The sequence below is a fragment of the Rhamphochromis sp. 'chilingali' genome (assembly GCF_963969265.1).
Source record: "Rhamphochromis sp. 'chilingali' genome assembly, chromosome: 2".
In the NCBI taxonomy this organism is placed as follows: domain Eukaryota; kingdom Metazoa; phylum Chordata; class Actinopteri; order Cichliformes; family Cichlidae; genus Rhamphochromis; species Rhamphochromis sp. 'chilingali'.
The window spans coordinates 4,953,963-4,968,947 of NC_137930.1; the positions used below are offsets into that span (position 1 = coordinate 4,953,963).

The 14,985-nt window shown below is 40.2% G+C and overlaps 1 protein-coding gene across 1 annotated transcript in view; it reads left to right on the forward strand.

The window, feature by feature from the left end:
* smpd3 (sphingomyelin phosphodiesterase 3) overlaps positions 1–14,985 on the forward strand; it is a 100,439-nt gene that overhangs the window by 36,440 nt on the left and 49,014 nt on the right. The window contains exon 2 of the mRNA XM_080876712.1: positions 10,427–11,126. Coding sequence (XP_080732838.1) covers positions 10,825–11,126 — 302 coding nt within the window. The 5' untranslated portion in view covers positions 10,427–10,824. The remainder of the gene's footprint in view (positions 1–10,426; positions 11,127–14,985) is intronic.

Sequence of the window (14,985 nt, forward strand, 5' to 3'; positions counted from 1 at the left end):
TCCGGCCTAAAAGTTTTGCAAATCAAGTCCGAAACCCAATCAAAACAGTTGAAATCCAGTCTGAAATCAAGTCCCAAACCACATTAACACCCGTTCAAAATCAGCCTGAAAGCATTCTGAAATTTTGCCAATTGATTCTACACTCTGGAAACCACTTAAGTCCATTCTGAAAGCCTGTCTGAAAGCAAAATCCCAAACTGTGCAAATTTAAAAAACCAAACTTGGCAAAAACAGTGTAAATCACCCCAAACTACTTTAAAATGGTTCTAAATTTGCCAGAAAGAAGGTAAAAGTTAGCTTTAAAGTACTGTAAAATCCTTCCCCAAACTATGTCCAAACATAAGTCCAACACCAGTCCCACATTCATAGTATTGCAATCTTATATTCACACCCTTATTTTGAAAACACTTAACTTCAAGAAGTAAAAGCTTTTCTCACTGTTCTGTACATATATGTGTCACACAAAGGCACACATGTGAAGTTCCTGAGATCAGCTATACTCTGAATTATTGAGGTTATCAGCTGCAGGCTCTCCTCCCACTGATTATAAATAATTTGACGGTTTATCGAGTCCAGAAGAAAAGACAGGGCGCTCGTGGGAGTTGTTGTTCTGCCCAACTCTTCCCAAAGGCCCGATTTCAGCCTAGATTGCTTTGCTGTTGATGGAAACATGAAGACGCAGTTCTTAATTGATTGGAAAACAATCATCCAGGGCAAAACGTGTGACTTGGGTATTACTTGCATCTATTATAGCGCCTGATGGGCCATGAAACATGAGCAAATAAACTGACACACCAACCCCCCTGCATTATATAAGAGGCTTCAGCATGTATGTGAGAGTGGAAGCTGTGTCATATCTGTGCTCCCTGTACAGTGACAGGCAGCCACAGTAGTACAGTTACTAAGTGCATGTGACTAGGTCACCATGACAACAGCACTCCCTGGAGCATGCTGTGAGCAGAGCGACGTCACTGGCCTTTGCATGCTCCTGTGTGTCTGCGTTCGTGTGGCACTCGCTGGATCGAGAGCTGGTCCTGCACAAGCTGCTGTGTGTGAGAACCAGAAGCAGGAAATGAGCACAGAAGACAAAGATGAGACAAACGAGTGACAGCGAGGAAAATTAAAAGATGCGTAGATGCACGAAGGGTGTAATCGCTCTGATGTGCACTCCAACACTATTTTAGTTTCTGCCAGATGGCTTTATTGCTCCTATCACTATTTCTTCACCACAGGCCCCTGAGCTGTGTGTGTGTGTGTGTGTGTGTGTGTGTGTGTGTGTGTGTGTGTGTGTGTGTGTGTGTGTGTGTGTGTGTGTGTGTGTGTGTGTGTGTCACTCAGAGCTCTGTTCTCCTAAATATCAAAAGGGCATTTATCACTGATAGGCTCCATTCAGCTGCTGCACCACACCGTGCTGCCCAACAATCACGGGTGGATTAGAAAATAACCGTCTCAAATGAGCACAGACGTGTAAAACAACAGTCCTGATTGTAAGATCAGCACAGCACACAGACCAATGATGTCTGTTTGTACCTGTGTGTGTCATAAACGGTTTGTTTTTCAGAGGTTTTGCTTCAGTTCGTTCAGATTTTGGTTTGATTTAATATTTTAGGTCATTACAGTGGGTTTGAGGACAAAACTTTGGACTGTTTTACATCTTTTCATCACATTTTTTTCTCATTTTATTCGTTTGTTATCATTTGTCTTCTTTCTTTTTGCTGCTCACGTTCCATATTGTTCAGATTGTGTGTTTTACATCTGTTTTTGATGCTTCATGTGTCAATTTAGGTCACTTTGGGTAAAATATAGGTCATATTGTACCCATTTGTCAATATTTTGTGTCTCCTTTTTGTGTCTTTGCAGTAATCATAGATAGAATAAAAGTTGCACGTAGTTTCTGGGTCTGAAAAGTCTGTTAAACCTAATTAATCCAATTTAATGGCCACCAAGGGCAACAGCTATGGTTCCAAAATGATTTCCTATAGAAGTTTGAGAAAGTGGCTCTCTGACTTTAAATATGTAAACACTTTGCTGCTGAGCTAGTGGTCTCAGTCACTCATTTTGGTTCATACCAAGTTTCATTTAAATCTTGGTCATACTATGTTTCACAAGGGAGAATTATAGCTACAGGGTAGACTGGTCTTACAACCTGGGATCAAAGTCTTTAGTCTAAACAGCAGCCCCATTCATCTATACTGTCCATAGCAGTAAGTGGCATCTTCTTCACCCTGGATGTCAAATGCTGACAAGGTTCTATCAAGGTTGGTCATGTCTCCGGCATGCACAGGATAAAGCGAGGTGCATTTTACTCTCAACTCATCACTGAGGGTCACCTGGAAATGCAAGCATCACTTTTCATCACCCAGGGTTAATGTTGTGAAGGCGGGTAATGTGGTTGCTTTGTGGGTCATCTTATTGCTGAAGATTTTCTCTCATCACCTTGTAATATAAAGATAAATGACAAGACTTTTGTAATGAATTGGTGCTACAGTATATAAAAGTGGATTGGGAAGTGAATCTTGAATTGTTCCTAAATTTCAAAGGATATAATCTCCAAACTAAGGTGGGACTATATTTGGTATTCCAGTCCGAACACTGCAGAAATGACTACAAATAATTGTTATTGTCACTTTCTTGTGATCATGTAGATTTTTAAGTCATTTAATTGGGGTTTTACACGTTTTCATCTGTTATTTACCTCCTTTACAAATATTTACTTGCTTTATTTATTTATTTATTCTGTGTTGGAACTGCTGGCTTATTTTGGCGATTTGAATCCCTGTTGCCAATGTTCCTGTTGATTTTCAACAGTTGTGTCTCTTATGGGTCTCATTTTGGTTGTTTGGTTGCTCATATTTCCTTGAATCCCCGAACCTGTGATTCAGTACTCCAGTTCGTAATCATCCGACACATCAGTATTCACTCAAACAATGCATGTGTTCTGTGCCTCACCGACACGTCACGCGCACATACTGCTGATGAGTTCGAACAATCACGAGTGAACACGACATTATTGACCTTCCATATTGTCCACGCAGACTGCTGGCGCTCGCACACAGTTTTTCTCCTGTTTATCCAGACAGACGATATTGATCGGGGCTGAGGGGGGAATTCTCTGAAATGAAGCTCTCTGAGTGAACTTTAGCAAACTGCAGGTCCCAAGCTGACATATTCATTTATCACTGACATCCTGGCTGTCAATCAGAGCGTCCTAATGAGCTCACAGTACAGCGAGGTGCGCATCCTATTAGGTGATTGTTTGAGCGTGTTACTGGAGAAATTGTTAGCTTGAGCTGTACTCCAAAGCTACATTATTATACAGTGTCGCTTTTCCTGTTCCAAGTATCCCCCACATTGCGTCATAAATGGTATTTTGCCTTATTTTAATGGCACTGATGATTAAGTATGTAAACGAGTGAAGGTAATTTTGAAGTGTCATTGTTTTTGTCTCATTAAGGGATAAACTCCCACACTGCTCTCTGATTAAAGCACCACTCAGCGCGTTTGTGTTGAAATTGCACTCTTGCTGCAAGTTTTCATCTCTCTAATGTAAAACAGGGCATTGCCGATGATTCATTAATGGCAGGAGGCGCTAAATAGTTTAAAAAGCCACTTTACTAAAAAAAAATAATGGAGGTCACATAGTTTATCCTTTGGCACAGAAATTAATAAAGTCATTTTAAATGGTTATGGTTATGAAAATAACCATAACTGTTGTGTGTTTGCTACGACAGTTTTCAGCTGGATATTGCGGTCAGGGTCAAGATGTACCTTCCCTTTTTTTTTACAGGCAGATTTTAAAGGTGCATTAAGGCACATTTTTATATTAAAACGCAGGTTAATTTAACACAAAAGACGTCAACAGTAATGAACATCTGTTTGTTAGACTTTTTTAGTGCTTGTTTTGGTTCTCTGACCCACAAATTCAGCTGCCATCATAACAGCGTATGTGTACCTCATATAAACCCCACAGTGAATGACAGAAAGCAAATCGCTGCCACAGTGACATGTTTAATAGCGGAGCAACTCCACAGCGCAAAACTGATGATTGATTGATTTTTACAAACAACATCATCAAACTAAAATATTTTGGTAACCTAGCCAAATGGGGAATTAGCTTTTTAAAGTGCAGCATGTTTATTGATGTTAACGTGTCTATTATAACGTCTAAAAAAAAAAAACAACTGTGCAGAAGCTGTTTGTTTGCTGGTTACACCTGGCTGTGGATCAAATTCCTGAGTTTGACTCACGCTGCAAACAGAATAAGCACAAAAAATAGCAGCACGAACAAAGTGGTGTTTATTAACATGCAGATTGCTCGACTTTTAACAGTATTTATTGGTTTTTGTACTTTTTATAAATAGATTTTATTTGATAACGAAGCAGCTCTTCTATAGAAAACTCCTGCACTCCCTGTCATGTTAGATTTTCCACATCTCCCAGTCTCCATCAGTTTATAATGCTAGACTTTCGCCTCACTGATTGAAACTGCCAAATACTTAAAGAGAAACAAGAAATCTTAATTTAAACGCATTTTAGTGAATGCAGGCTGACGCTAATAATCTCCACTTAGTTAACGTTGCAAAAATAATAATCTGTGGAGATAATGGTACCAGACAGTTACTGAAACCAACCAAATAGTGGTTGAAAATGCAATTTTACCAGTTCACCTACTAATGTGGCTTTATTCAAATACATATAGAAAAAAACCTGACCATCGAGCGACTCAGAAGAAAAAAGCCACAAGTTCATAATTTCAGAGCCTGTATCATGAAACTCATGTACAGGTCTGTGAAAGGCAGCCGTATGGTGAAAATATAAACACAAGTTATGATTTGAGTGCTGTTTCTGTTCCTTCAAGCACAGTTTAAAATTCAGAGTCTGAAGAGGAACAGGAAATGATCTGCCATCACCGGCTTGTATCTCTTTCTGCTCTCCCTGGTTTGCACCTCACAGACAGCTTCTTACTTGAAGCACCTCTAAAACAAAGCTGAACTGAAGGCTTTATTACTGATCCCTGGTTTATTTCATGTTGTTCTGGCCCACAGCACTAAACCATCCGTGCAACGCTGATCAGTTAAAATGATTCAGCTGCTTGGCCACCTGACCTGTGCCACCTGCCTCTGCAGCCTGTTATGGAGCAAAAAACGATTTTCTAGATTTTATTTAAGTGATAGTTGAGCAGTGTCATTAAACACAAGGAGGGTTGTGTAAATTCAAGCTTTCCTGTGCGAGAGATAAAAATACAGATATAATATTTGTCCTCATTAGTCGACATTGATCCTCTGGTGAAATCTCGGCGGCAGTAGGATTTTAGAAACAAACAGAAGTGCTAATTAGCAGACATCAGCTCCCCTAACAAAGGAATTATCTGCAGTACAAGCTGACTTGTATACCTTTTTTAAAAATATTGTGTGCCTGTACCTTAACGTGTGTGTGTTTCCAACATGTGTGTGTCTGCTGACGTTGTCACTGTTCTTTTTCCGTCGCTGTATTTCTGTCTCTTCCTGCAAGGCGACGTATTTGGCTATAAATTATGCACCGCTGAGCTTCCCCTGATAAGGCCAAATGTGACGGTTTGTGCTCGTTGATCTATCAGCTCTGACTGAGGTTTGTTTTTCTGGGTGTGGTCGTTGATGCAGCTTTCAAAAGGTAAACTCCCCACAGAAGCTGAGGAAAGTGGAAGCTTTTAAAGGCCGTGGGATCGAGGATTTTAACGCTTAAAGCGGCAAAAAAGATGAATACAATGGGTAAAGACTTCAGCAGAGTTAAAGGTTGATGATAGGATGATGTAATCGGGCCAGTGTGGATACTTTAGTTATGGACAAAAACTAATTCTTATGGTGTTCAGTTAAGTCTTTACTTATCAATCTCAAGCCCACCTTATGGGAGCTTTTGCCAGACTTCCAGCGCTTTTTCAAGTCATTATATAATTCATTGAATAAAGTTGTGTTGCCGGTTCAAATTTTGGGTGCTCATTAAGTGACGTAGGAAAAAAATTGCAACCAGAGAATTTAAAATTGCATTTACAGGGAATGAAATAAGTATAATATGAAGGGAAATCAAAATGACTGAGATTTATAATAAATGTTTTTGAGGGGAAAAAAAGTAAATGTTGATAATCGCTGTATGTGTGACAGTGTTTGAGGAGAGAGGGTACATGCAGACGTATAGACACGCATACACTAAGAAGATGTGCCTATAATATATCATTTTCTACTCTGTGAGCTTTAATCACCATCAAGCAACCATCAAGGTCAATTTGCAGCAGGAAAAGAAAATGTGAAAATTAGAAACAAACAAATGAAAACATGCGGTACAAAAACGTCCTTCTTTGAAATGAATGAGCGTTTTTAGCTGGCATTTGCTAATTTTCTCTTCCTTTTTTTTTAAGATCCTGTGCTCTGTTGGATCCAATCGAAAGAGCATTAATCTCCCCACAGGTGATAATAACACCATTTTTACATAAAATCACATTGTCTTTATCTGTGTGAGGTATAATTATGATACAAACTTAAAGCCAGAAAATACCTGTTCTAATCATCATTACACAGCACTATCATCATAATTTACTGATGGAGTTTTTGAATGTTATGATTTCTGTGTTCGTTGTATTGGCACACCAGCATCTCTCCATATAAACTGCTGTAGACTGTAACTTTCTCTGTGTGATTGTCGTACTTGCACCTCTCGTCCTAGCTGTGCTGCTTGAGTTTTATTATGCAGCTGTTAATATTGAATTGTTTGGAGTTGAGTTATGATACTTAAACCTGCTAATATTGACTTGCTTATGCCAGTGAGAGGCTGATGAATCTGAATTTGAACACGAGCAAGTCTAGCAGAAAGTAGTGAGAGGATTTTCTTGCATGAGTGAGTTTTGAATTATCCATGTATTTTTTTTCTTCCTGAAACCTAAAACGAGCAGCCAGAAATAGCACATTTTAATGAGCAGTGGCTGCAAATTGCGGCTTAAATGCCAGGCGGCATGGAGTCAGTGCAATGAGTGAATTTGTCTGGATTAGAGTTTTTGTGCAGGGGGTAAGCTCTCTGTTTGCTTCCTTTTTGTTTATTCACTCTCTGCTTGCTCTTGCTTTTGCTTATTCTAAATGCATATCAGAGTTTCATCGATATTTGAGAACAATGAAATAATTACCTTCTGTCGTATATCTTAAAAATACAATAAACAGTGTTGTAATGTGTGCTGTAACACTGCAAGGTTTAAAAAGTTTGGTTGACTAAAATCATACCTCTTCAATGAGTCGATGAGGTCATGGATGGATGGATGGATGGATGAATGGGTGTATGGATAAATGGACAGAGACATGGATGGATGATGAATGGATCAATGGCTAGAGAATGATAAATGAAGGATGGATGGATCAATGGATGGATGATGATGGATGGAGATGGATACATGATGGATGGATCAGTGGATGACTGATAGATGAATGATGATGGATGGATGGATGGATGGATGGATGGATGGATGGATGGATGGATGAAAGGATGGATGGAGATGGATACATGATGGATGGATCAATGGATAAATGATGGATGAGATTAGGTGGCTGTAGCTCAGGTAGAGGAGCTCAGCTGCTGATCAGAAGGTTGGTGGTTCAATCCCTGGCTCTCCAGTCTGCATGCCAAATATCCTTGGGCAAGATACTAACCCCCACTTGCTCTCTGATGCATCCATCGGAGTATAAATGTGTATGAATGTTAGTTAGAAAGCACTGCAAAGTATAGACAACAGTGCTTGTGTGTATGGGTGAATGCGGCTTTGAGTACTCCACGAGAGTAGAAAAGCTCTATATAAGAATCATTTCTCATTATAAGAAACATTTACCATTTACCAGTCCATGGATGGTTGGATCAATGGCTAGAAAATGGATAAATGAAGGATGGGTCAGTGGATGATAGATGGATAAGTAATAAATGGGTAGATGGATGGATGAAAAGGGGTGAGGGTGCTATCTTCTGTCTGCTTGCTTTTTTGAGAAAGTGAACTAAAAATAGATATGGAAATATAGTATTTGGAGCATAATAAATGTTTTTTATTATGCTTGTTATTTCAAAATATAATCATATAAACTCCCTTTAAACCATACTTAACCAGACATACAAGATGCCACAGGGATGTCACCCACTGGTTTTTGAGTGCACAATACAAAAATACTAAAAATATGCTCTATAGCACTGAAGGTCACATTATTTATCACATAATTTCATCAAAAACAAAACCAAGGAAGATGGGTCCTGTTCAGTGACTTGGTGAGGCCTAGCAAATAATGGCTAAAGTCGCCTTTCTCAGTACACCTGTCTGCCTCACCGGTGCCATTCAGCCTATGGACAGGTTAGCTCACAGTTTTAAGGCCGACCAAAGTTTTTTTTTTTTAAAGTGCTGCAAAGTTTAATCCCAAAAAGTGCTACCTCTTTTCTCCATATGTCCAGTGAGAATTGAAGTGTGGACTTCCACATGTTAGACTTAAAGACAGTCAGTAAAACACTGCCGTCATATGCCCCTTATGCCCACTGGTGAGTCAGCAGGTCATCTCTTTATATCTTTTCAGGTCAACCATCGCAGCAGGAAGTCAGCAAGTAGTAGCACAGGCAGCTCCTCTGTCATAATACGAATCATTACAGTATACAAAGGTTTCGACCCTACACAAGAAGATTACAAGGATGGAAGAGGTGGTAATTCTGGGAGAGATGTCCTATTCAGAGAATGAGCCTGTCTGACAAAAGAGCTTCATTTGGGGAGAAAATAGTAGACAGTGGTGACAAACAGCTCCCACAGACATGTTTTGCTGGAAAGTCTTCTATCCTAAATAGATTTAAAAAAGCAGACCCTTGACAAAAAGAAAGATGAATACGTGACAGCCTGTGCTGTCTTTGGACCTGTGGAGGTGTGATTATACAGTCCAAATACAGAATGAAAAGTTTCATTCATTTGGTGAGCTTTGTCAGAATTGCTTTACCTACTTTCTGCTTTAATATGGATTGTGAGTATAATATGCACGCAGCATTTCTCCACGGTTACAGCAAGTTTATAGTTGTCTTGTTGCACAGCAAATGAGACAAGGTTCATTCAAAAGCATGGGTTGTTCCACTGCCCTTCTCTGCTGGGCATATGATGTTACGCCAAGGTCAGCACTCTCTTTGTCTTCCTAAACTCGCCTGTTGACATGAATGAATTAATCTAGTCATTACTTATTCATGTCGGTGGGATCAATTCTCTTCCCTCTGTTGCCTATGCTGATATTAAAGTTGGTTAAAAAGCATTTAGGGTTGGAATTTCTGGTTAAGTCATCTGCGGGCTGGAAGAACGACGTGGTTAATGTCCTTTCCTTTGTGATACCCTTTTGTAACAACAATTACTGATTCCACGATGAGCTGTTTCCACAGCCCTTCTCCTATTTAAACATAGACTTTAAATTATTTAAACACTGCGGGCCAAAAATTTCTGTGGTAGTGGATTTGTGTGTGCTCGTGCACTAAGAAATCTCTTTGTTTCAGCTTCAGGAGCTTTGTAGTCGTTAATATCATCGTATCTTTCAACTCTTTAGTTTATATAATATTTATGTTCTGAGAAATATTCAAATGCAAGTCACCTTTTCTCCTTTTTTTGTATATACTTACTTTTCCATGAGGAATATAAATGTGTTATCTTTTCAGAATCAAACACAACACTTTTAAGTGGACCTGTTACTGCAGCACTGCTGACAATGAAAGTGGGCCAGACTTTATTAAACTTGCAGGCGAGTGACTGAAACAGCTACCAGTGAGAATGACAAATGCCATTGATTGGCTCATGGCGTGGTAGTAAATACATAAAGTTGTTTTCTAGGTTACTGGAATGTCTGTAAGCGACCTGCCGGTAGCTTCAAAGTGATGTCCGATAAACAAATCACTTCCAGTGTAGATGCAACATAAGTGTAAGCAGGCTACAAAGTCAAGTTTAGCTGCCATCCATGCAAATCAGCTGATTTTAGTGCCAACCCACATCAGCCGATTGCTCCTTCTGCACATCCAACTGACTATCTCGTGCAGCTGCCGCCATTTAACCTGTTTTAGCCTGCCCACTATTCATCTCCAACCCACCCACACCCCAGTAGTATGACCACAGTCTGATCAACTGCTTGTCTTCTGAAATAGCTTAAAAAAAATACATCCCATAATGTGTTGTTGTCAGGAGTATGTCGTACTCGCTGTCATACATTATTCTTTCTTCTTGTAAGACGAGACAAACTACAGTAAATAATTTTGCCTGTAGCTTACAAGCCTCTGTGGGGATGTGCTGTTATTATGCAATTACAGTCATTCTGACATGTATGAGTTTCACTCCCAGTGGAATAAAGTCAATTACTGATCCCCTGCTTCTTTTTCCTTCTCTCCCGCCTTTCCTCTGTCGATGTGCTTCTTTCTTCAGGTTTGGAGGAAATGCTGATGTTGAGTGGATACCCCCTGCAGAGGTGGTTTGAGTCCTCGCAATCATAGATCCGTCATCAAGGGAATAGCTTTCATCATGACAACTGCCTACCTCGAGACTGCGCTCCTTGACCCCTCCTGTGGAGGGTGTAATTACTGAGGGAGGGGCAGCAAGACTGAGATAAGCTTTCCTGTGAAGATAGAAATCATCCAAACCATGTAGTGTTCCTTTCTCCAAGGAATGGGGGAGGGTCTACATTTGAGTCTGATCTTTTTTCATTTATTTCTGCTTATGTAATTAGTGGAAGAGATTTTGTGATTGATTATAGTGTATGTGGGCGTGGACGTGCAAGGTGAGGAGAAAGTGACAGACAGAAAGAGAGAGAAAGAAGGAAAGAGATGGTCCTCCACATCACCCCGTATTCCAGTGCCTGTCTGCACTTCTTGGATGGCTTGTCGTGGAGCCTGGTGTTTCCCTGCTACTGGTTCCTGGACCGGCTCCTGGCGTCCTGTGTGGCCACCTCGCTGGAGAAGCGACAGCGCTCCCAGGACCCCTGCTCCTTCCTCACGTTATGTGTGCTGATCTCCGCACCCCTTTACCTGCTCCTCCTCCTCGCCTCCTTGCCCTTTGCTCTGCTGGGCTTCATCATCTGGGCTCCCCTGCAGGCAATCCGCCAGCCCTACCTGTACACCTACTGCAGGTTAGTGCCAACATGGCTATATTATTTATCACTGCTGCTGTTTCTGTGAATTTACAGGGCTCTGAAAAAGTATTTTTACCAAACTTGATTTAAACATTTAAAGGTTTCAGATCATTAATCACATCCTAATAGACAAAGTTACCCAAACAAGTACATAGTACAGTTTTTAGATGATTTCATTTATTAAAAAAACGCTATCCAACCTTACCTAGCCCTATGTAAAAAAAATAATTGGAATAGTGGTGACGGAGTGGCCGGCCTAGCAAAACTACTCCAAGAGTGAAGGTTTCATAGTGGCCTGGCCAAATTGAGATGCTTTGGCATGACCTTAAACAGGTCCACAGAGATATGAAAGACTTGTTTGAACTTATTACAAATGCTTAATACTAGTTCTCGCTGCCAAGGTCCAGGTAGGCTGGGTAGTTTTTTTCCATTAATAAATCATAGCATCATTTAAAAAACGCCTTTTTTATTTACTTCTGTTTTATATTTTATTTGTTTAATCTGAAACATGTAAGTGTGACAAAACTGCAAAAATGCTTTTTCACAGCACTGTACATAATATCTGATTTTGTAAGGATGTAGTGTCTTTTACTTTAGACAGTATTATGTAGAGTGACCTAACTGTTTTAAGGTAACACAATCTTTTCCTGCTTAAGGTTTCTACAGGTGAGGAGGGCAGACCTACAGCCAACCATGTAGGCCTTTCTTTGTCCTTGCAGTGGTTCAGTTTAAAGATGACCGGATGAACGCACTTTATACCGGTTTACACATTTTAGACTGGCTTTCAACTAAACTGTGAATGAAAATGAGGCCCTGGATCAATGTAACGTGAAAAATGGGCCGAGCAGTTGTAGAGTCATGCTTCATTTTTCATCTATGGAGCCAGTTGTTCACAGGGGTTGGCTATTTCAAGAAGGAGAAAATGAAGTCATTATCTTGTGTAAATAGTTTGCTCGTGGGTCTGCTTTCCAGCTGCAAGACTCCATCAGCTCTCAGTGGGTGTTTCGTTATCCAAACACCCACCCAAGTGGCAACCCGCCATAACCACAAAATGGGAAATACAGTATTTAGCTCTGTTTGCTGTGGGACAGCAGCACGATCTTCCTATAATTAGCAGTTTAGAGATGGCAAATGTAAAATGTGAGTTTCTAGTATTTTAAGTATTGTTTCAACAGTCACCTAGTAACAGTTTATTGTATATTCATGGATAACGTCTTTAAAAAGGTAAAAAGCACCGATGGCAGTAGAGTTCAGGGCCAGAAGCATAAAGAGGGGGTAGAGTAGAAATGGTAGAGTGAAAATAGAAAATGTAATACATAGTATGTGTACATCACATAATAATCATTTGAGAGTAAAACAGATAAAAACAAAAACAAAAAACAGACAGGCTGCTATGATGTGTGCATGTCTGTTTTTATTCCTAAACCCTCTATAATTAAAATCGCACTATTATTATGAGAAGGGCTAAAAGTTGTAAGGCCCGGTTGCACCTTGTGGGGTACACTGACATAACTGTTTGATCCAGTTTATTTTTCTCCACAGAGTCTCAAGGACAGCCTAGCTGCTTGGTGATAGTACAGAATTAACTGTGTTCTTATCTGAAAGATGGTAAAAAGAAAATTGGATAACACGACATCCTAAGAACTTACTGAATTTACGTATAGCTTTGTTATTCTTGATATGCTGCAAAAACATCTCACATAATAAATGTATTTGTATTTCATGCTACTGACAACTCCTGAAAGATTTCTGCATGAAAACAAGTTTGTCTCAACAGTATTTTCATAACACTCATCAAAGACAAGGCTCTACAATTCAACATTTCATTGCATCAAAGTATACAGCACCAAGTTTGGGTGGCCAGATGTGTCCAAACTTTGGACTGGTAGTGTAGTAGTATTATTATAACCCCATCTCACCAGCAAAGGGTTTCAAAATACAACAACAAAAAAGAATCTACTTAAATCCAACTTAGATGCACTATTTTTCTACCTTAACAGAGTTAGATATGATCAAGAATACTAAAAGTTTATTCTACCAATTAACAAATAAACAGTTTGGCACAATGTGAGGAAATATGTACAGTAACTAAACTTTTTGTCTTAATTTCCTATTATTTGATGAGTTTTCCCCCCAGGAAGGGCAGATGTTAATTTTAAGTTAACATCTTTCACACTCTGATGTTGGTGAGACCTTTGGAGAATTGGGGAAAAATAAATTCCAAATAGAAAAGATTTTTAAAAGCTGAAAAGCACATGAGTATAATTCTACTCATCACACCCCCACAAACACCTGCTGAAAAACTGACAACAAAGGACCGTTTAAGAAGAAGATGTGAATCCAATTTTTTTTTATCTGTTTCTGGTCTGTTTGGTTGTTTTAGGTTTTCTTAGTTTTACTCGTAGCCAACATTGTTGATTATGAGCCTTCAGTTCTTGTTATTTTAAGTTACTGATTGTGTTTATGGAGCTTACAGTGGGGCAAAAAAGTATTTAGTCAGCCACCGATTGTGCAAGTTCCCCCACTTAAAATGATGACAGAGGTCAGTAATTTGCACCAGAGGTACACTTCAACTGTGAGAGACAGAATGTGAAAAAAAAATCCATGAATTCACATGGTAGGATTTGTAAAGAATTTATTCGTAAATCAGGGTGGAAAATAAGTATTTGGTCACCTCAAACATGGAAAATCTCTGGCTCTCACAGACCTGTAACGTCTTCTGTAAGAAGCTTTTCTGTCCCCCACTCGTTACCTGTATGAATGGCACCTGTTTGAACTCATCATCTGTATAAAAGACACCTGTCCACAGCCTCAAACAGTCAGACTCCAAACTCCGCCATGGCCAAGACCAAAGAGCTTTCGAAGGACACCAGGAAAAGTATTGTAGACCTGCACCAGACTGGGAAGAGTGAATCTACAATAGGCAAGCAGCTTGGTGTGAAAAAATCAACTGTGGGAGCAATCATCAGAAAATGGAAGACATACAAGACCACTGATAATCTCCCTCGATCTGGGGCTCCACGCAAGATCTCATCCCGTTGGGTCAAAATGATCATGAGAACGGTGAGCAAAGATCCCAGAATCACACGGGGGGACCTGGTGAATGACCTGCAGAGAGCTGGGACCAAAGTAACAAAGGTCACCATCAGTAACACACTACAACGGCAGGGAATCAAATCCCGCAGTGCCAGACGTGTTCCGCTGCTGAAGCCAGTGCATGTCCAGGCCCGTCTGAAGTTTGCCAGAGAGCACATGGATGATACAGCAGAGGATTGGGAGAATGTCATGTGGTCAGATGAAACCAAAGTAGAACTTTTTGGTATAAACTCAACTCGTCGTGTTTGGAGGAAGAAGAATACTGAGTTGCATCCCAAGAACACCATACCTACTGTGAAGCATGGGGGTGGAAACATCATGCTATGGGGCTGTTTTTCTGCCAAGGGGACAGGACGACTGATCCGTGTTAAGGACAGAATGAATGGGGCCATGTATCGTGAGATTTTGAGCCAAAACCTCCTTCCATCAGTGAGAACGTTGAAGATGAAACGAGGCTGGGTCTTCCAACATGACAATGATCCAAAACACACCGCCCGGGCAACAAAGGAGTGGCTCCGTAAGAAGCATTTGAAAGTCCTGGAGTGGCCTAGCCAGTCTCCAGACCTCAACCCCATAGAAAATCTGTGGCGGGAGTTGAAAGTCCGTGTTGCTCGGCGACAGCCCCAAAACATCACTGCTCTCGAGAAGATCTGCATGGAGGAATGGGCCAAAATACCAGCTACTGTGTGTGCAAACCTGGTAAAGACCTATAGTAAACGTTTGACCTCTGTTATTGCCAACAAAGGTTATGTTACAAAGT